Source organism: Natator depressus, chromosome 7 (genome assembly GCF_965152275.1).
Source record: "Natator depressus isolate rNatDep1 chromosome 7, rNatDep2.hap1, whole genome shotgun sequence".
In the NCBI taxonomy this organism is placed as follows: domain Eukaryota; kingdom Metazoa; phylum Chordata; order Testudines; family Cheloniidae; genus Natator; species Natator depressus.
Genome location: NC_134240.1, coordinates 95,785,880 through 95,808,681, shown reverse-complemented (window position 1 = coordinate 95,808,681; position 22,802 = coordinate 95,785,880). Strand labels below are relative to the sequence as shown.

The following is a 22,802-nucleotide window of genomic DNA, read 5'->3' as shown; positions in this document are numbered from 1 at the left end:
AGCATTGTCCCATTAATATTTGCTACTACTGTAATTGCACAAAGAGGAATAAAACTTAAAATAATCAGGAGAAATAAAGAAGAGCCATTCTTTTCAGAATCCAGTTTTTTTCAGAAGGGGTAATTTTCTTGGTTGCTATTCAACTATTTATTTATTGTCGGACTGTTCCCAGTAACATCACTCAGGAGCAGCAGAAGGAATATTAAGCAACATGATGCCATTCTATCCATTCTGTGGTATTGTTTGGGTGGCTTCATAGTAGAGGTTACAGCTGATAACTTTTCTTTTGCAGTTTCCCTGGGTTTTTTTCATTAGGGCTGAACCTTGATTGTGCTTGGCTGTAGATAGTGATGGTAGGGTTGCCAGATGGGTAGATAAAATTTGGCTAAAGAGAGGGGATGAAAATTATATAACAAGGAACTAATGGGTATGTTGTGATGTTAAAGCGCAGTGGCTCCCTTGCTCATTGCTTGCAAATATGCTTAGACAATATGGTAATGCCAGTAAGCTTCATTAGATCAGCATCTATATTGAATTCAAAGAAAATACACCCACATATACATTCCATCATATCTGCTTTATTCCAAACACCTTTACCAAAGAGACAAAATATGTGTGTGTGCTATTACTGTGACTTCAGATTGAGTTATGGCATTTTATAAAGCTTTTTAGTTTTATTTCCCCTTGTTTTCATTTGCCTTTCGGTCATTATCTTCCCCTGTATCACCAGCTGCCCATTCTTGAGAGAGCCCACAGCCATCCTTCCCCTTGAGCCATCAGGGAGCCCAGCAGAGCAGCCAGAGCTCACCTACCACTTGGATCTTTGTATTTCAGTGAAGCCTAGACCGCTGTGGGGTTTTCAAGCCTCTGACGCTGTCTCCTGTGTAATTCCTGAAATAGTTCCCCCTTGAGGAAGTCATTCAAAGGAAATTTAGTGAGAAGAACATCAGTTTCCTGAGTACTTCCCCATGTTAATTTATACCCCAGAATCATGCAATGGTCCACTGTGTTCAAAGACTTTGTTCTTGCTTTAGTCCTTCTCCATTGTTGTTGTTCTTGTTATTTATTATTGTAGAGCCTAGGAACCTCGGTCATAGACCCCATTGTGCTAGGTGCTATACAAACACAGAACAAACAGCCAGTCCTTGCCCCAAAGAGCCTACGATCTAAGTATATGACAAAATTCAACAGATGGATCTCTAAAAATAAGCGCTTATTTTCTCTCCAAAAAAAAAAAAGTCAGGTGAGAGTATGGTGCTTTGAGATTTAAAGGGAGATGAAGAAAAGTTTTTAAATGAACACATAACTTTTTAGACTAAAGTGAGTTTATGAGGATGAGGAGAGAAATAAAGTTAAAGTATGACAAGTCATTGATTTTTATTCATTAAGGGCCAGCTCCTGTGAGGTGGTAAGCACCCTTCTCTCTCATTGAAATCCAAGGGGATGAGGACATTGAGCACTTTAAAGGAAGTGCTCAGCACCTTGCAGGGTTGGGCCCTAAATTTCAGAATGGGAGGGAAATATGTGTTAAACAGGTACATTTTGAAAGAATGTACCTGACTTTTGCAGGTTTAAAAAAAATCAAGACGGTATGGATTGAGCCAGTGGCGATGAAAGCTGCCTTACAGAAAGTTAAAAAGTCAGGGTAGTTGCTGACAGATGTTGCACTGATTCTTTTCCAGTTATCCATACAGTGAAGATTGTAGCCAGGGAAAGCAGTACATGAATACTAGATGTCCAGCTTGGTGTGATAGAATTCTGATGTCACATTCAGCCAAGGAACTGATTCTAAAAGTAAGTACACCCGCGTGATCACATTATTTTCTAGTTATTTCTTCGTTTCTCTTCAACATAGCGTTTGTTTTTGTTTGCTATTTCTTGCCTCTCCCTGAATTCTTAACTGTCCGGAGTAAACCCCAGGGATAGTTGAAGACAGCAACACCAAAGCAATGATCACATTTTTCCCTTATGCAAAGTTTTTCATCTGATGATCTTAGTGTTTTACAAACATTGTACAGTTAAGTTTCACAACTCCTCTGTGAGACTTAGAGTCCCTTGGTTTCAGTGCATAGTGATAAGTCTAATTTTGCCAATGCCATAGCAACAGTGTAGCTCAAGAATTTCCCAGATTCCCTCCCCTCCCGTCCTCCTCCCTGGCCCCTTTTTTGCTGTACAGATACTGAGCCAGATCCTGGGATCAGACCAAACTACACACTTCACAACAGGGTAGAAAGGGGACCTTTGTATTCCCCTTATCCTGTGTGTAGGCCTGGTCCCTCATGCCAGATTACAGTAACCTGAATGCTATCACAATTTACACAAGTTGCAAATGGGCCCAGAGAACCAAAAACACATAAGGAGATCTTAGGGGCATCCCATCCAGGCCTCTTTGCTCTTACCATGCCCCATTTTCCTGCTATGCCAGAAGTGGGTGTGAGGGACATGCTAGAGCAGTGGTGAGCAAACTGTTGCACGTGGCCCGCAAGGGTAATCTGCTGGCGGGCTGTGAGACAGTTTGTTTACGTTGACCGTCCACAGGCATGGCCGCCCGCAGTTCCCAGTGGCCGGGGTTCACCATTCCCGGCCAATGGGAACTGCGGGAAGCGGCGCAGGCCTCAGGGACATGCTGGCCGCCACTTCCCGCAGTGCCCATTCGCCGGGAACGGCAAACCACAGCTACTGGGAGCTGTGGGCGGCCATGCCTGTGGACGGTCAATGTAAACAAACTGTCTCACGGCCCACCAGCGGATTACCCTGACGGGCCGCAGGTTGCCCACCACTGAGCTAATGTCTGTGCTGTGACTTTCTACCACGCTACAGTGAGCTGGTGATCTTGGGGTTACTCCAGAGGGCTTTATTGACAGATTGTGATGGCTGTGCAGTCACAGCAGCTTTATCACACCCACGAGTCTTGCCCACCTTCTCCAAAAACGTCTTGACTTGACAAGCTTATTTAAGATCCAGCGCTCTGTGTTTATCTTTGTTTTTCTGCATACTAACATGGTTTTTTAACATTAATTACAATAGGTAGGATTGGAAAATAAATCCTCACACTACTGGCTCTGTGGGTGTTGTGTGTGTGTGTGTGTGTGTCGTACTGGAACACTTCAAACTTGATTTCTTTATATTTATAACCTTCTCTCTTTCCCTCTCTCATCAGTGTTGTGTATCTCATGATAATGTTTGCTTTGCAGTAAGTTACATAATTACAATCAAAAGATAACTCACTGAAACTTGAGAGTATTTTTTCCATAGCTACTCAAGTTTCCGTCTCTCTAAAGCACTTCTTCTCACGTTAATCTCTAAAAAGTGTTGGCATTACCACCTTAAACCCTTAAGGGTTTCACCAAACCCTCATTCAGGGGTGAAATTCACCCCTCATTGCATAAAATCTGAGCAACTTGGTTTGTGCAGGGAAATTCTTGAGGTCTGGTGAATGGAATTCACTTCCTAACTTGGGGACAGGCTATGGCTATGGTACAGCCCCTCTGTGACTAATCCAGTCATGGGTCTGGACTAGCATTTTAAGCCCTTCTGCATCTCCTGTATAAATGTTGCCAGCCAATGGATCCACAGAGATTCCAGATCTCCATCCATGATGGCTTTTTTGGGACCAAGATAGGGACCTCCTTCATGTGCAGAAGCACTGCAGTAGCCCCCATGTGGCTGCTCTGTCCAAGGCCTTCCTTTACAGCCACAAGGCTGAACTAGTGAAAAGGGCCCTATGCATTTGGATTAATTTAATCTTTTAATTGGTGGTTAATGCCATCAACGAGCTCAAGATAAAAGCAATATTATGCTATTTATTATGCACAATAATTAAAATGTATATAACATCTGAATACTGTGGAACCCTAGTATTCAGTAGGAAAGCAATACCGGGAAAGCAATACCGGGAAAACAAAGTTGCCAAAAAGGGGCAGGAACGGAGAATGAACTGGATATAAGCTTTCTATGCAATACTGCAGCATAAAAAGTCAATGGAAATTTGGGCTTCATATGTAGAATCATATACCAAAGAGATGATAATTTTGCATCTCTATATGACACTGGTAAGACAGTAAATACAATATTGCATATACTTCTAGACATCCATGGAATTCTCCATAACAAAGGACAGAGTGACCAATGAGGGAAGATTTTAAAAATTAGCTATGAATCAGAGAGATATAACTGTGTATAAATGTTTGAAGGGTGTAAACACCAGCAAAGAGAGGAATTGTTTAAGATTATATTAGGCAGTGTAACCAAATGTAAAGAGACAAACTTAAACATAGGAAAGTGAAGGCTGAACACCAGAGAAAATTTGTAACAATGAGGTCAATTGGCCTGAAATAATCTCCACAGGGAAGTGGCAGAAGTTCACTTGGAGCACTAAGGGCTCAATTTTCAAAATCTTTTTTAATCTTGTCTGCAATTTTGCATTTGCAAAATTTGGGCATGCTATTTTGGATATGGACAAAGATTGTGCATACAAAAATTACAGGGGGAAATTAGAGCCACATTTTCTGCTGATGTAAATTGCACAGCTTCATTAACTTCAGTTTAGGTGTTCCAGTTTACACCAGCAGAGAATAAGGTTCTTATCCAGCTGTGGGCCACTTGGAAATTTTGGCCCATAAAACCTGAGCAAAGCAACAGAAAATACACAATAGGGAAGAGTACTGAATTGGTGGAGGAAAAAGCAAGATGATGTAGTAGGTCTAAGTCATTTCTAATTACTGCATACAGTTAAGAAAACTGTATTTGCCTTCCCACAGACTTCAGATCTTATTTCTTTATAAATGTTTACACTGTGCACTGTTAGAAATATTTGAAGCTTTAAAAAAGGATCAGTGAGGAAACCAAAAACACACTATTAGACGATACTTAATTGCAAGTCTGATACATTCTTATACTTTAAATAGCTGCTTATCTTTAAAAATTAGAGACAAAGAATTTCTTCGGTATAACTAGTTGAGAAATTATTATGCATTGTTCTTTTTTTTTTTTAACATGTTAGGTGCTTTGTTGTAGGTAGCTGAAGAATTGACTTTCAGCTCTGGCCGACTTACCTCTTATTTCAAAGAACAAATGATAGTAAATCGGCACTTTTTTGTAGAAAAAGGAGTAGTGTGTGCAAAGTAGCACACAACACAGTATGTTCAGCTCCACACACTAGGTGTTACAGATTGTACAGACATGGGGCTGTAAACAGCTTTCGTGCAACATCATCTATCATGCTATGGTCGGTTACCTCACCATCATGTTATTTTATGCTTCCTGAGCCCTAAAACACCAAAGGTTGCCCACTGCTAGGGGAGTTGCGTTGATGCCTGATAGCATGCAGTAATGAATGCTCAGCCAAGTGTATATTGTTTCTGCTTGTGTGCTGCTGTAATTTGTTTATCTGTCTAAAGATTATGCAGTTGAAAATCCACAATTTTATGCTGCCTTTGTAAATTATCAAGTCGCTTTTGATGAATGTATCCCCACTTCCGATAGTGGTGGCATTATGATCTTGAAATATTGGAAAGTGCTCATGCATACAATGCAGAAGGTTATGTTTTTATATTTTTTGGCAGACAACCGTGCTATAAAGTAAATCTGACCTTAAGCTTCCTTACTGCATTAAAGATAATTCAGTTTTAACTTTATAGTCCTAAATGCTGCTGTTTATATAAAGTTCTTGCCCAGTCAAACTTGACTGATTACAGATGAGAAAATCTTGACTGTTTCATACAAAATAAATGAGTATTGTAAACTATTTTAAAGCACATATATGATTGTATTAGAGACTTGCCAGTGTGCAGACTCCAGATTTAATTAGCTTTCAGGAATTGTTTAGTATAATAAGAAATTGTAAGCCTCTCTGTGTGTTTATTCCTAAAGGGTTGTGCTCGATAAAATAGGCTGTCAAAATCACACATTCAGTGTAAATAGCAGAAAGATGAGTACATTCTATTATTCATTAAATCATAGCTGCAAAGAGAACAAGTGTATAAGAAGAAAGTTCAACATAGAGTCGAATGAAAGCAGTTCACAGGGCTAGCTAGAGGAATGCTCTCCTTCAATTGAGGCTGATTTTCTTAAGATATTTTGAATGCTCTTTTTATTAAAGGAAAGTATCTAATAGAAATAGGATTCTTTTGCTTTCTTCTTTCATAGCTAAATATTTTAACTGTTGTTGAAAATATTCAACAGCTGTTTCTACTTGTTTAACTTTACATAGTTGATGCAATAACACAATGGGGTCCATGGCTAGGGCTCTTGGGTGCTCAGGTAATTCAACTAATAAATAATAAGGATAAAGGATGTGTTAATGTTTCTGCTTGTACATTTAAAATATTACTATATGGGGACATAGGATGTTTTTTAATGAGACAATGTGAATTCCATGTTATTCCGAGAGCGACATTCATGTCCTGTGTAATTCAGTAAAAAGATTTCTGAGCTGTTCCTAAAAAAGAGGACTGCGGTGAAACCGCTTGCTGCATTTCACTGACACAAGATTTGAATGTAGCTATAACGGAGTCCTTAGTTTCCACCTCTTAAATATTAGTTGCTAAAAGTTGTTAAAGCCCTAGAAGGGAGTGGTAGTGATTTGTAAGTATTTTATGTGGAAATTGCACAAAGCTTTGCAATGGATATTTAATGTAACATTTCTACATTTGAGCCTATGTAATCTTTGCTCTGAGGACCAAGTTGAATATGCTGTCACTAAGAAATCTTGTTGCATGTTCTTACTGAACTTCCATTCATGTAACTTTTCCTTACTTAGTTTTCTCTGAAATCTGAAGAATAACTGAACTGACTAGTCTTTTTTTTTTTAATTAGTCAGAAAATGATGAGAAGATAGTGATTTATGACCATATTGGGCCAAATGTCTGCATGGGGGATCACAAGGTAATTTAACTCAGTGTTACAGTATTGTATTATACTGCGTTTTATTAGGAACATAGAATGCGTGTATTAATTTCTGCTCCTTTTATATTGAAGTCAATTATTTTTCTCCTTTTTTATTTTAAACTAGATGTTTTGGAAAATTGTATACCAGTTGGGGTTAAATTCAGCTGAAATCAGTAGAAATGCTATATTAGAGACAAGCACGAGTTTCAGTAAAGAACAGGATAATGTTCCAGAATGCAGCATAAAAACATAATATAAATCAGTATGAGCAAATGTATCTGTATTTATACTCTTACCTAAATAAAGTGCCCATGGAAAACTTCAGTTTCACTTAGTTATCTAGATTGTTCCTGAATATAATTTTAATTAATTTGGTGTCTAGTTGACTTTTAGAACAATAAAATGCTAACAGTACCATATATAAGCAACAGGTAAGTAAAAGAATATTTAGTGATATGCCGTTTAAAAAGATCAAAGATGATAAAAACATAAATTTTAAGTAACCCATATAGTTAGCTAATTCTCCTCTGAATATACCACAGACTGGAACCACAGTTAGAAATATTTGATCAGTAAGCACCTGGTTTCTTTGAAAATCCTATGAACACCTAAAAACATCTCTGATATTTTAAGACTGACTACCCATGTAAAAATTTCAGTTAGAAATCTGAAAACTATACTGCAATATCATTGACAGATGTACTGCAGTGGCTCTTGAATTATGATTTTAGGAATGGTAATGGGATACTTAAATAAATACAAATTTACAAATATAATAGGTATTTATTTATTTATTTATTTTTACCGTCATCATTTTTGTGGAGGTAGTAAAATGTTTTTCAAAGGAAGAAGGGATTTTACAGATATACTAACTTGAATGATAAAATTTAAAGTGCAGTGTCCTTCAGGAATAGAGTAATAGCCAGATTGGATACAGTCATTTTGATGTCTTTTATGACTGATTTATTTAACAAGCATCCTCTTTCAACAGAGTTAATATGACAAATGAAATAAGGTGCTATATAGGGGGCTCAATCCTGCTTCTACTGAGATCGATGGCAAGATTCCCATAGATTTCATTGGGAGCACAGGATCAGCCCAATAAGTGGCTGTCTTCCTGAATCTCTTGAGAATTGTAAGATTACAGTAATGAAGGAAGTCTAGATTATTGCATCAGTTTGTCAATGGTTATAGATTGATTCTTACTCTGTTTGAAATAATCGTTACAAAGTGTTTGATCTCTTTCTACCTTTCAAGTGTATAACCCCTATTTCTCCCTAACTTGCTGCAGCCTGTGTTCCTGTCCTTTCGAATAGCTGCTGGGGCAGGTAAACCTATTGCAAATGTGCACAAGTGTTGTGTCGTGCAGTGATGTGGTGGTAAATATCATTTTTTTTCCCCTTTGTTTATATTTTCTACATCATTTCCCCTTTGTGTTTATTTTTCTTTTTAAAAAATGCCAATTCTGCAACAGGAAAAAGATGCCCTCGAAATGAGAAGATCTTTCGTGAAACCACCCTGTAGCATGGAGGAGGAAAGAATAAGCAGTATATTGAAATGCATAATCCTAACAGCTGTATTGATAAATCAAGTCTTGAGTGCCACATTTTTAGACTGCTGATCGTACACTATGCTTCAGCATCTGGACTCTGTTCGGGAAAAGCCTCACATACCTCACTGTCTTGTATGTTCATGTGACATCAAGTAGAAATGTGGAATTATTTTTATATATATATATATATATATTATACGTCACGGTTCTGTTGCCAAAACTCTAATAGACAGCAGTGATGTTCTGTATTTTAGATTTCACAATTTTCAACTTTTAATAAGTGTTTGTCAATGTGGAAAAGCTACTTCAGCACATTTTAAACTTTTAAAGGTGTCATGCCTAACATTATATATCTGTACCATTTGGGGGTTTTGTACATTGGATTATATAGATAGAGATTTTGATGGTTTTAAATGGTATTTTCTTCATTGACCAAGGCTTATGGTTTGTTTTAGTTTTAGAATTTTGTTTTGTTTTTCATATTTTCTAGATTTTTTTCTCATGTTATTTACTATTCTGCCATGTAACATGGTTTTGAATCACACAGCAGCTGCTTTCTATACATACATATGTGTGTGTCTATATATATATGTATGTGTGTGTATATATACACAGATATATAAATAATTTATAAACCTTACCAAAACGTATGCTAAATATACTTTCCATTATGACTGCTTGAGAGTGCCATATCAGCAATTAGTGTTGGAGTCTAGCAGTTTTAGTTAAGTGTACATCAACAATCAACATTTATAAAACAAATAATATATAGCCGTGCCATCACCAATACAGATATATAGTATACTATATAGCACATATATTAGCAGTTTCACTTTGTTACTCCTATAATACCTTCTTTCTAAGTACTATTAAGGTCTGAATGTGAAGTCTCTAGTTAGGTTTGGGTGTACCTTTCAAGAATTTTGTAAACTGTTTTTGTCTGTCTTTTGTTACTGTTTTATGGTGCCAAGTATTGTATATTAAAACAATAACAACATGGGAGAAGAAAATTAGAAGTCTGTTTCAGAGAGCATCTGCACCCAACACAGACTGTATCACACAAAGTGTTAGCGAAAAGGACTGTAAATTTTCTTAGTTAGTAGCTATGTGCAACCTGCAACATAACCTTCTTATGAACATTTTTCTCCCACCACTAAGTACAACATTAAAAGGTGATTAGAGAGTCTGTTGATGAAACACAAATGTATGTTTTATTGATTTAATTTAGAACACTACAGAGTTCATGGACTGTGTGATGGCATTAGATTGATGCTTGATTTTGGTATAAATCACTACCATTGAAAATGATTTGATGTCCGCTTGCAGAATTTGTTTTCATGACAATACAGTCTGGGTTTGTATTAAGTACTGTTGTTCATAGGGTTTCTGCAGCTCTGCAATGTCAATGTGCCATGTTGCAATATAACCACCCGGTAATTCTATTTAACATGAATAGAGATTCAACTCATGGTAACTTTGAAGGCCTTTAGAAATGAGTACTCTGGTTCTCAAGCAATAAATCTGATCATAATGAAAAATGACTGTGTTTGTCCCTTTAATTTTGGGTGTGGGGATTATGCAGAAATATGAAGTTGTCCTCTTAACTTTCTGCTAATTGACTATATTCCCTTTTTGTCTGAAAACCAAGGCAGATAATAAGATGCATTTTTGTGTATAAACTGAAACACAATACAAACTGAGAAGAAGAAATTTAACATTGATTGCACTTTAAAATGTGGGATTCTTTTATTATAATATTGTTAATCTGACTATAACAGTGTATTTATGGCTACTCCTAATATACCAACACCACCAGGACCTTTAAACCACTAGCCCCTGATCGTTTTATAGATACTGGTCTACATGCTCTTTCCTGAGCTCTCTTGTCATAAAAAATAACGCTGCCTCTTAAAAGAAGGGGGGAAAAAACTAAAGACTTCTTTATACAGAGAGTAGTTAAAATAATAAACTGTGGGACCACAAAGAATTCTAAGCTTCTAAAGAAGAAAAAGCTGCACAGATGACCTATTAGGGTAACTTGTTGAGTCGAGAAATTCTCAACAAAGTTAATTCAACAACATTCATTATATGCTATTCCAGTGTTTAAAAAATTGGAGGCATGATCTCTCAAATGTGTGGGTCCCAAGTAATAAATTTTAAGAAAGATCCCTACTAGGAATTCCTCTTCTTGAATAATATCTTGAAAGCCTAATAGGTAAATATAAAATATTTTACCACAAACTAAGGTTTTCTATCAAATTACACATTCACGGAATTGTATGTTCTCCCCTTCATGGCATTAACGCTGCTAAAGTTACAGTGTTCATTAAATACTAACTTCGGTATGTAACCTTTTTTTTTATATGCAATATTGATTGTATAATGATCGTCGTGTTTTAATCTGAATATGGATTTCTACAATGGAGAATTTTGGTCTACTGGGACTATTAATTTAATATTATAGAATATAGACTGTTCCGATCAGGCCAATATAGCATTGTTCCCAGCAATCCCATTATAATTAGAAGAAATAACAACAGATTGTTTTGGATGGAGAGGTTAAATACCTCTTGCTTTTGCTCAGTTTGATGGGTTAAAAGCTACCTTGATCTGTAGAAAGATACTAATAACTGAATATATGTTTCTGGGCACCTTGAAGCTCAATTAATTGAAAATAAAGTCTGTAGCGGAACAATTGTAAGAATTCAGGTAACCCTTCAACTATAAGAGGTTTTATAATCCTGTCACTTTCCCTTAGCAATCAGTTAATGTGCTTAGATTTGTCCCTGTAGTTTCAGCTGTAATGAAGCAGGCACTACTATCCTTCACATTCAAGTGTATTCAAGACACACTGGGGCCGAAGTGAGGATTTTTCTGAACTTGATTTGTAAATGTAGACAAATAGAGCCTGGTCCTTCAAACCCTTATTGCCTTCAGTGGGACTGGGACCTTTCGCCTGAGTAAGAATTTACAGGACCGCCCCGAGAATAATTAGCTGCCCTGACAGAAAGACTCGGATGCGTTAAAACTCAGAGTGAAATAAATCGGCCTCCTCCCAAGCCCCGAAGTGACACCACCTGAATCTCTGTGTGAACATCCTGAAGCGTAGCGCAGCTCCAACCAATCAGCAGAAAGCTGATAATTAGGGCTGATAGGTGGATAAACAGCTTCTACACTGAGGAAAGAAGAGATCAATGTGTCCCAGTAAAGTAAAATAGCTTTCTGGAAATCTTAGCTTTTCTGTCTTTCCTTTGGAAAGGTGTTGCCATCTGAGAAGTAAGTGCAAAGGTGAAATCCCATCGGGCTCTCTGAAGAGGGATTGGCTCTTTCCTTCAGGTATTTATCAAATTTGGAAGCACATCAAAGTATAAAACAGGAGGAAGGAAACAAGGACTGAAAGATCACAGTAAACAGAGTAAATATGAAAATACAAGAGCAAACAGTACACCTTGGGTACTTGCCTTTTTCATTAACCGCCCTAAATCTCTTCCCTAGTCAGGCCACATTTACAGGGGACAGGATAATGTATTAATGAACCTTTAGCCTTTGTACAACCTTGTCAATTAAAGACAACATGGGGAATAATGCTAACCTGTCAAAAGAGGGCTGCTGTGGTATACCTAAATTATATGTCTAATTGACTATTTTGCTTGAAGAGGTAAACTATCCCCAGATAAATGGCTTCTAATATACAGCTGATCTAGCTGCAGTAGGCTTGCTAGGAAAGGGTTGAGAAGGAAGGGCTTCAGGCTTAGTTCAGCCATCTTTCAGTGAGAGAGAAAATGTATTTTTTAGGTTAACTATCGTTCTTTCTGACATTTGAATCAATTCACTCTTCTCTTTTGGGAACCTCTGGGTTAGGGTCTTGAGAAAATACTTATAAGTATTAAACGCATGGTTTGAGGCCTCCGTTGTAACACCATTTTAGGTGGTTTATTAGCCACAGGAAGGGCACTAGCCGCTCCTCTACCAGCCGGTCCCAGACGTGGTCTGCCTGGCGTTGGCCACAGAGCGCTTGCCCCTCCGCTGGGGACGTTGCCCGGCCTTCCTCAGCGCTCAGAGAAACGGCCCGAAGGGGTGCTTCCCAGAGGGCAGGACACCTACCCGCTCCTCTAAAGCCGCTGATACTGCTGGGACCTCTGCAGCGAGAGCTGAGTTAAGATCCTGTTCTCTGCCTGGTTTGTGTGGAAGCAGACGAAAGCTGCACGCGGGCTTCCCCCGGGCCCGAAACGTGTGGCACCGTGTCCCCACCCTGCCAGGCCAGCTGGGGAGCTTGCTCTGTGCGCACGGAGCTAGCGGGACGTCGACGGCCTCCGAGGAATGGGAGCGGCCAGAGCCGGCGTCAGCCCCGATCCCCGCAGCGACGGCTGGCGCCGAAGAGAAGGGGCCACGCTCACGGGACGCTCCACAGGACAGCCAGCCTCGCTCGGGCCCGAGCCGCCCCGCGGCCTTTACTCGGGCCGGCTCCCGGGGCAATTCTGCGGAGTGAGGCCGGCAGGCTCGGGGCCCGTGCGTGGCGCCCCTGGGGCGGGGGTATAACAGGTGCTGGGGGGCCGGGCTGGCTCCGGGCTTCGCTGCTTGCGTTGCAAACACAAAACCCCCTTGAGCCACGTGTCGCCTCCGCGCCATCCATCTGCTCCGCTGTCCGAAAGAAACTGGAGCCTGCTGGGGGCCGGCGGGGAGCTGACAGGGCAGGAGAAGGGGCTGGGACCGGGCCAAAGAAGGCCCCGCCGGCTGTCGGCTGGTTTCTTGCCGAAGGGGGAGGCGGCCCTGTGGGTGCAGGCGAAGGGCAGGCCGGTTTCCCCGCCCCGGGAGAGGGGCGCAGGGAGGTGAATCTGCCCCGGCCGGAGATCAGCGCAAGGCGGCGGCTTTCCCACTTCTCCCCCCAGGTCAGCGGCTAAGGCCAAAGCCCGGCCGGGCGCTGCTTCGAAGCTGTCAGTGGGGCTCCGGGGGTCCGGCCCCCAAACCTGCTGCCTGCCCAAGGTAGGCGGGGAGGCCGCCCGGACCCAGCCCTGCGCGTCTCCCGGAACGGGCCCGATCCTGCTCCAGGGGCTCCCTGCAGCCCGGAGACGCCCCTGCCCAGCGGAGCCTGTTGCCTTTGGGGGGCAGAGACTCCAGCGCTGGCGTCTGGGCTGCGCTCGGGAGGCTGCACCTCCCGGGAGGCTCCTGGCGTCCTTCCCGCGGAGCGGGGCGCTCAAAGGCTCGGCTCGCAGAAGGGTGGGAACCGGCCGGGCAGCGCAGGCTCACACTTAGGCACAACGCTTGTTTTAACTAAGGGCCCCAATTCATGCTGCTGCCTGGCTGGGTGTGAGATGTAAAGAGAGTCACAAAGGGCCCGATCCCACAGGCTTCGCTCACTCAAACGCCCAGTGGACCGCGGGATGGGGCCCAAACGCCAGTTCTGAACCAAGGCGCTGTGGGGTCTCACAAGAGGCAGCTATTATGTTGCTTTAAATGGTCCAGCTTTAATGCTGGAGAAACCCCGTTTTGTTGAAGCTAAAGCGGTTGCCAGACAGTGCTCCCATCCAAGTGGCTTTCTTTAAAGTGCTCAGGGACTGAATCATCGCAAGGAAAACTTAAGGACTCCCAGAGTTTGGAAACGGGTTTCCTTTCTTTTCTTTTTTTCTGGCTGCCTGGCAAGTAAAGAAGGGCCCTGCTTGGCTTTTCTGTGTAGCACATTGCATTTGCTCAGATTGCAAAACAGCAGCTGAGAAGCAGAAAGAATGTCTCATTCATTTAAAAAAACCTAACAATGAAACTGGCCTAGACTCTTAAGGCCCTTGAATACTCCCAGAGCCCAGCTACAAAAAAACAAAAACCCTGCTGATCGTGTCCTCCTCACGAAGCACTCACTGTAGCGCGGTGGGAGCATCTTTCTCCCGCCCGCAGGTTTGATGCGTCTTGTCCTTTCCTCCTTAACCACTTCTGAATTGTCCAAACCAAAATTTAAATATTTTGTAAAAATGATCGGTGTCCTCTAAATAAAAATCACCGATTCGCTGGAAAGACAGAGCCGCTAGCTTTCACTACCCACGGTTTCCTATAAAGGTAGCATCAAAAAGAAATAAAATAAATCCTATTTCTCCCGTTCTACTGGCAAGATCAAAAAGTTGGCCCTGTAGGCTTCTGCCTCTGGGATGGTGTCAAGATAACAATGGGCGTTAAGCTAACTAACTAGTACCTACGTGAATCTAACAGATGCCTACCACTTACTGTTGGAAAAACGACGTCTTACACTGCAACTCTCTCCCTAGAAGTTTAGCCGTTAACTACGTAGTTTGGTAGCTGCTTGTAGGATGTTTTCGATTTTGTATAAACGAAAGAGAGATACTACACTCTCTCTCCCTCCTTCGGAGTACAGGTACATTGGAAAGATGTTGCTTCTTTCTTTTGGTACGTGCCAGGGACACATTTTAAGTTTTGCGACTTTTGTTGCGCTCCCCCTTTAGAGGCTGGGAAATGTGGTGTTTGGTGCATTGACCGAAGGCAAACGGCCGAGCTTTTCTGAACAGGTGTGTGAAGATGAATCTAGTGGACATAACTCTTCCTACCGCTCATCCCATCCTGGGAATCTGGGCTCCTCTTTCTTTCAGGGACCAGTGTGATTTTCCCTTCTGTGCACAGAACCAGTGGCAGCCTTCGCCCCCTCCCCCGCCCCCCCACCTCCGCTGGCTCGGCTAAGGGAACTCACATTCGCTTACTCTATTTTAATGGAATATTTTTCATGGACTGGGAGAATGGCCACAATAAACCGCAAGTCACAGTTCTTGGCAAGCCAAACCTGAGCAAACCCTTTCCCGCCCAGGCCTGCTTTTCCCGCACTGTGCTCCGCACGTTCAGCAGCAGCAAGTTTGGAAAAAAAGAAAAGGCACAAAAAGCGGTGAACAAATGGAAATCGGTGATTTACAAAACAATAATCATAGAGTTGGAGAAAGTGGTGTCTTTGTCTCTGTCTCTTCGCTCCACCCCACCCCCACCCCCCCAGATGCGCGGAGCTTTTAGTTCTTTCAAAATAAGCTCTAAAAGCCAGTTAGCAAAGTCTGGCTCAGATCACAAGTTCAGATCCTCTAACCTCTTTGCTTCGGGTGTAAATTGACAAAGCACTTAAAATATTAGTACCAGATCAGAGCCAGCCAGTTTTGCAGAGGAAGCAACAATTGGTAGGTGGCTGAGACTGTTCTTTGGGCTTCTCAGCTTCTCATGTAGGGCAGCTGCTTTTGAAAGTCTAACCTCCAGCCCAGGCAAGGAGCTTGAATCTGAGAGAGGGGTTATTTCTGCAAACCGCTCTGCTCCCAGCAATGATCGTAATCGATGACTTTGGGGCCCTAAGCCCACAAGCGGCGGGTCTGAAAGGCTGGTGGAGGGACTAAGGCCCGACCCTGCATTCCTCGGTGCTGGCTTCGGGGAGCACAGGGCGAGGGGTTAGTTCCCTCGCGTTTTCCATCTAGTGCATTAGGATTTAATGAAACGAAACGCAAAAAACAAGCCAATAACTCAGCCAACGATTAAAAGGGAAGGTGAACGGCTGCTCTTTCTCACACACGGTGAAAGCACTGGCCAGGGTAAGCGCTCGGGGCAAACTCTTCCCACCCCAGCCTCCAAACTGGCAGTGTCTGAGCTGTACAGCCGGAATCCACCCCTTGCTTTCCACTCGAGCTCCTGTACCTTGCCCTTGTCACCGGCGGGGTCCGCTCTGATTTCCAGTACAGCGGCTCACTATGCGAGGAGACGCTCCGGACCGGACAGGGGCAGAGGAGCCGACTAGTCTCCTGCTTTGGAGCTCAGTCCGGACGCGAGGCCCCTGAAAACGTTCCCAGTCCCCACCCCTGTGACACAGCCGCGCGAAGTTACCCTGCAACAGTTGGGCAAGCTTCTAACTCCGACCACGTCTTCCCTCCCCCCCCCCCAAAAAAACAGACCCTCGAAATATTACTGGGCCCGGCTGAGGTTTCAAAACAAACCCACAAGCCAGGCGCTAAAACAGCTTTGCTTCTAAAACAACCAATTACTTTTTCCCCCACTGGGATTGACTTCAGCTAGCACCACGGAACACCGCCCTCCCCCTTTGCCGAGGCGGGACCCCCAACTATCCAAGGGGGTTTAAAATCCCTACTTATGGTGAACAACCTGTGGGTGAGGGGGTGAGATGGAAAAGGGAAAATGAAACAAAACATCGGGGGGAACGCGCTAAAGGAGAAGCTTGTTAAATAATTTATTGATTTATACAAAGTCTTTCCAACCGACGTGGAGGCAATAGTTTTAATCCAATTTAAAAGCAAGTGTCCAGCTTTGTCTGTCTTTTTGGTTGTTTTTCTGATGTAATAGAGCATAAAATCCGTAGAGAGGAAGAAACTAAAACTGCCAAAACGCTCAATGAGAGGGGAGGGGTGAAATAAAAGAGCCATTTTTACACTAGAAATATACATCACAAAAATCTGAAATTTCCTATATACAAAGTGGCTGAGCTTCAGTGGGTGATCCATACAAAACAGTAACAAAATCTGATTGTTAGAGCAGGAAATTGGCAAGAAAGTAGGGGGGAGAGCGGAGAAAGTTAAAAAACAAATAAAGGAACGTTGGAAAGATTCCTCTGCAATTTACATCAATGAGAAGGAAGATAATTTCATAACTTATTCTGTAAAAAATATATACATTTCACATACATCTTAGGCTGTACAACACATCACTTTTAAACATCCAGTTACAATTCTTCTTTTATAATGTTTTATACCCTGGTTATTTCAGCTTTTATAAAGCGCCTTAGGGAGCAGTCAGTCTTGTTGGCTAGGGTCTCTCGCCCTTTATCACAAAGTATCCGAGTTGTTACTGCAGGGGCTGATAAGGGCTAAATTTGTGGATTTGTGCTTTTTCAATAACCTCGTGATTTTTTCATCGTCTGAGTTGGGGTCCAGAGGTTTGTTATATTCATCATCGTCCTCATTATCTGAGCTCTCCTTCAGCTTCTCTGTCTCTGAATCGTGTTTTTTCTTAGCGGAGGCCATTTCTGCTGCGTGCCTCTTTCTCCATTTCGTCCTTCTGTTCTGGAACCACACCTGTTGGAGACCCGGTAGAAGAGGGAGGAAAAAACCCTTATCTGTAACTCTCCTTCCAACACCCCAGCCTCCTACAGATTTGCAACCCTCCATACATACACACATAGAGCGCCCTTCAGAAAACTTGGTTTCACTTTCCCTCTAGAATATTGCTTGCCCTTGGTGGTTCCTGTTTAAACAGTAAAGTTGGGTGTGTATAGCCGTTAACATCACTGGTTCCGTCTCATAAGACAGCAGGATCATTTACGTACTATTAAAAATTCAGTCACTTTATATGAAAGGGGATCATCACTTTTGACTCTCAAACAATAACATAAAGGCCAAACACTGTACATAAAAGTATTAAAAACTGGCTAGACTGCAACAGGATAACTGTAGAGAAATGTGTATGTTTGTGTAAAGTAATTGCACCTGCCTCTCCATAACACAGCTCGTTCAAACTGAATCTTTATGGTTTATCAATGTCAGGCGAAGGAATATAGTGTCCTATTCCTGACTTCCCTTTTGTTACAATGAAGCCAAAATTAATTGTCGTTCAAATGGAATTTTGGTAGCAGTGGAGAATAATATTCTTTTGAAAAGCGAATGGCCAAGAACATAATAGTTCGCAGTCAAATTATATATAACCCAGTATACAATAGTTCAACACTGCCAAAATATTTCCCAATATTATTGTGTTTAAACAAAATGTACACACATCTAATATCCCACACGGAACTCTGGAATATTGAGAAATGTGAACCCATTTCACTCGAGTAGTTTGCAACTGATTTTCAAAACCAAGGACTCTGTATATTTAAGACCATGCAAACGAACTTTATAAACACAAAGGTAAAATCTATTATATATAAAAATATTATTTTAATTATAAATAACCCAGAAGCGTTTTTTATATATTTTGCATCATTGTAAGGAATTAAACCAATTGTGAAAAGCTATGATTGTGTTGTCCAGAAAATAAAATATTACTCTTGCAATTAAAGTAAATCAGAACTTTAGGTTATATCTCCTGTCATAACTTTAATACTCCCACAGGGTCTGTTAATTCAGTAAATTGTGAGCTGAAGAAGCAGGTATTCTTCAGTTACGTGCTAGTTTCATCTTTCAACATCTGTGAATCCATTAATAAAATAATCTTTACTCAGAGACGACTCTGGTGTGTAAAACGGGGCTTCTTACCTTAACTTGACTTTCTGTCATTCCTAACGAATAGGCCAGACGAGCTCTCTCAGGTCCTGCCAAGTATTTAGTTTGTTCAAACGTTTTCTCCAAAGCAAAAATCTGCTGTCCTGAGAAAGTTGGTCTTGAGTGTTTCTTCTTTCCGTCTTTGTCCAGAACCATTCCAGTCTGGGCTGCAAACAGGAGAAAATATCCCCGTCAGTTACTAGAGACTACATCTAATCTCAGTGCCAGAATCTGTTCTCCAATATAAAACTAGAAAAATCCCCTTGGTTTCAATTACGTTTTCGGATTTCAACCACTGTAACCGGGAGCAGGATTTTGCCCTGTAATATCTAGCAGAATCGTATTGTAAATGACACCACGAAACTGCTGAAACGGCATGTAAATGATAATGAGACATGTGGTGATGAAGTTAGGCTACAGTTTTTAGTTTATTATTTTGAACAGTGGGGGGTTATGATACTGTTTCATGTATTGCAATTCTGAGTGCACATGCCCCTGTGTTTATAAGTCTATACTGCTCAGTATCACAGACAGGTTTACATCTTTATCCACCCATTGTTGTCAATGGTATTTCCCACCTCCACCACCAGATTAGATAGTTATGATAGCTCCTTACGTATTTGCCTTTGTATCTAAGAAATCGAGAAAGATCCTGACTCTAAAAGCGACCTCTACAATCTCCTGGCGGAGCCAGACAGTAGAAAAGACTACCGGGTGAGGGGGCGGATTTCAAAATTACCTTTATCAAAGGGGCCTTAATAAAAAGTCTGATTTCACGACAGAAAAAAAATTCCAAAAACAAACTCTCCCCACACAAATGTATTGGATCCTTCAACGCCTCCTCCATCACTCCCTGCTCCCTTCTAGGATCAGATGCACCCTCACTTACCAGGACAGGCGATTCTCGGATCTCTCCAGGGAGATCCCTGCATAACTCCCGGCCAGAAGATGGGAGGTCGCCCAGGCAGCTCTGCCAAGGGCTTTGGGTACCTGGACACAGCTGCGGGGTTAAAATACATCCCTGCTGAGGTAGCCAGTCCATTAATCCGGGGCAGCCCGGTGAGGAGATTGCTGGTGGTTCCAACAGGTCTCCCCAGGATGTCGCTTATTCCGTGCGGCGTCCCTAAGGGGATCTGTGTGTTCAGTCCGCCCAGGGCTGGTGCTTTGAAGCTGGAGGGATTCTGCAGGGTGTAGGGGAATAGCGACGTCTTCATTTCAGCCATGTTATGCAGAGCAGCCAGCGGTGTACTGCTCAGAACAAATGCACTCTGGCGATTAGTATCCATCTGCCCCACAGCTAACATTTGTGATCATCAATAAATCTATATATAGAGATATAAAAAAGCCAGCTGTTTTATTCTTAACCCACACGAGCAGCGCCAGCCACGGGCTCGTTAGTCTTTAAAAAAAAATCAAAATACCACTGAGTAACAAAGTTTTGTGCTGAGTAGCAAGCGATCGCCTCGGCTCTGCCAGGACTTGCAGCTGCAGCAATGCACACTGTAAAGTTTCAGTCAGGAGGAAAACAAAAATGAGGCAGGAAAATATTGCAAAGGAGAGGGAGGCAAAAAGTCTCGGTCAAAACAGACCTCAGCTGGCAGTGTCCCTGGACGACTTTGATTGTTGAGCCCGGATTGAAAATCCACTAGGAAATCAGAGGATTCGGAAGGGTGAGTGGTTTTGATGATTTTTTTGTTTGTTTTTTGGTAGTTACAGGCAGAGTTCCTTCCCTGGGAAATTGACTCAGAGCTGAGACCAGAGCTGTACAAGATGCACAGATAACCGCACAGCCACCTGCAAGACGCGCTCTCTGATTGGAGGAACCCGCTTCAGGGGCAGCTCGGATTGGCCAATGGATTGGCACGCTGGTCCTCCACTTTGCATCAACGTCATACGGGAGAAGAGCAACACTAAATGAAGATTTTATTATAAAGTCAAGGTACTTTAAATGGCTGTAAATTTACCCACTGATTTATCTTTCAAACGACTAAATAAATCCAATTGAATGGGAGTTTAGTTAGGCTAAAGCTTTAGAAGGGAATCAGAAAAAAATATGAGCACACATTTTATCAGATCGAAATAATGCAGATTTTGAGATCAAATCAGTAATGCATTAGTTTAACCCTGATCCACAGAAAACCAACTAACAGCAGCAAATTACAACTTCGTTCGTTTAACACATTTTTCTGTTATATTTTTCTCTGTTCAAAATATTTAGTTAAGTCATGGAACCTAAATAGAAGAGTTAATAAAAAGTATCACATTATGTATCTGAGCATTAGATTTGCCTTTTTCCCTTGATGCTTCGACTAAACAATACTCCAGGCTGTTTACATTTGTCACACAGACTGTCCATTCTAACTGTTAGGTACATTCTAGGGTAAGGAAGGATTGCTCACAAATGTGTAGTGGATTGTGCCCAGCGTTCTCTGTGGTATAAAATGTAGATGATGTGATCTCTACAGCACTAGTGCCCCTCACTTCCTAGAATGCGCTTCTCAGTTGTCAGTCGTATCTGTACAAAGGCGTTTAAAGCAGAAGAACCAGACTTTTGACTAATCGAGCAAGGCTTGCTTCTGTTTGGGAATGAAATACGCTCTTGTAGTTCTTTGGTCGTTTACAGTTTGGGCCGATTGTAACTCACGGGCAACCATGCCGGTGCAATGTGGGCTTTTGGATGCTGTTTACCTGATGATTAGTTTTCAATGCACCACTCTCTATTTAACTGATAATTAGTTCTCTATACTCTCTAAACTGCTCAGTATATATTAGATTTGAATTTTGAAAGTATTTTCAAAGTATTCTAGTTTAGGATTAAGTTTGATCGCACATGTCTTGCCATCAGGTTTTAAGTAGAATTCTCCACTGAAATCAGTTGCTTAAAAACTGGTGGCTGCATGTGGTCTGCGATGTGCAAACTGAAAGAATGTCTCTTAAATAATAAACGTGCTTTATACGTGAACTCGCAATATTTTAAAGTGCATTTGCAGAAACATAAACCAGGTCAAAGATTGTTTCTTAATCGAAAACATTCTTAGTTGTTAAGAACATGGAAAAAAAAGAATAGATATTGTTGGAAAATACATTTGGAGAGATTTTTTTTAAAGGGGTGCTTTCTTAGTTTATTTTTGAATGACTTTTCATGTATGTTGTGGATACATTATTAGCACAGGAAAAATAGTGTGAACTACAGCTAACAGAGAAGTGAAACGCTTTTAAGTTTTTTAAAATTTCCAAATGAAGCAAATGACGATGCATATTAAATTTAAACATATACATTTAAATATAAATAATATTAACTGTATACTTGAATTTATTAAACGTATTAAATGCAGTAATTAAATGTATGATCAGGACATTTAATAGTTGAAGAGTAGTTGTTTGTCTTGAAATTACTACCTTGATTACATTAAAATACATTTCTAGAATTAAAAACTTCGACTAGACCAATGATCTTTATTTAAGCCACTCTGACGTTGTGTTCTCACTATCTGTCCATCCTGTTATGCACACCATTGTATGTAATATTTGTAAGGAGCTGTAAAAAGCAAGGAAATTGTTAAGGCCTCTTTAGAGTGTCATCAGCTTTGTATCCCGGGCCATCTGTTTTATAAATACTATAATTAGAATTTGTATTTAAAAAGAGAGGGTGAATGTCATCTTCTTTCGGCTCTTTTAGTGGGGTACAACTAAATGTTAGGTTCAGGCTTTGCTGTTTGGGGCTTAAAGGATTGTACAGAGGAAATGCATATTCATACAGCATCATGCACTGCAAATTCATATCTAAGCTGTGAAGATTCCTAAATCCGCTTTACAATGTCCCAGATTTGATTCCCATTGAGAATGAGTTGGTCATTTTTTCCTCCCGCTGTTTGGGTACGCTAAAGAGGTTCCAGGTGCGCTAAACCGGTTTATTATTCTTTTTGACTTTTCCGAAAAGTGACTGGTTAAGTGTTTGTCTTCTTACAGGAGAGAATCCTTTTCGGTTTTCTTTTTCCCTTTACCTGTCCGGTGGGTTTCGCTCTCTCTCTCTCTCTCTGATATTTCTATTTGCACGTTAGATTGTTTCCCTTGTAGTAATGTGTGATTTTATCTGGTCTTCCTCTCCACCCCCTCTCCCCCCG

General features: G+C 41.3%; 2 protein-coding genes across 4 annotated transcripts in view; one reads left to right on the top strand and one right to left on the bottom strand.

The window, feature by feature from the left end:
- Positions 1-20,825, top strand: part of INPP5A (inositol polyphosphate-5-phosphatase A) — a 419,434-nt gene extending 398,609 nt beyond the window's left edge. The window contains exons 13-16 of one of the 3 annotated variants that reach the window (XM_074959113.1): positions 1,683-1,794; positions 6,817-6,885; positions 8,180-8,216; positions 20,389-20,825. In XM_074959113.1, the coding sequence (XP_074815214.1) occupies positions 1,683-1,794; positions 6,817-6,885; positions 8,180-8,216; positions 20,389-20,420 (250 nt within the window). In that variant the 3' untranslated portion in view covers positions 20,421-20,825. Of the gene's footprint in view, positions 1-1,682; positions 1,795-6,816; positions 6,886-8,179; positions 8,268-8,362; positions 8,585-20,388 lie in introns of those variants that run through there. The other 2 variants (XM_074959111.1, XM_074959112.1) reach the window with 2 other exon arrangements.
- Positions 16,729-20,439, bottom strand: NKX6-2 (NK6 homeobox 2). The gene is made up of 3 exons (XM_074959114.1): positions 19,568-20,439; positions 18,673-18,845; positions 16,729-17,493 (listed from the first exon to the last, which is right to left on the bottom strand). Exons 1-3 carry the CDS (start codon positions 19,980-19,982, stop codon positions 17,245-17,247), a joined length of 837 nt encoding a protein of 278 aa, XP_074815215.1. The 5' UTR covers positions 19,983-20,439; the 3' UTR covers positions 16,729-17,244.
- Positions 20,826-22,802: the final 1,977 nt, after the last annotated feature.

Excerpts from the sequence above, each read along its gene's own strand:
- NKX6-2 (XM_074959114.1), bottom strand. The coding sequence starts at position 19,982 with ATGTTAGCTGTGGGGCAGATGGATACTAATCGCCAGAGTGCATTTGTT. Across the intron at positions 18,846-19,567 it reads TCCGAGAATCGCCTGTCCTG|CCCAGACTGGAATGGTTCTG; the intron begins GTAAGTGAGGGT and ends TCCTGTTTGCAG. Across the intron at positions 17,494-18,672 it reads TGACAGAAAGTCAAGTTAAG|GTGTGGTTCCAGAACAGAAG; the intron begins GTAAGAAGCCCC and ends GGTCTCCAACAG.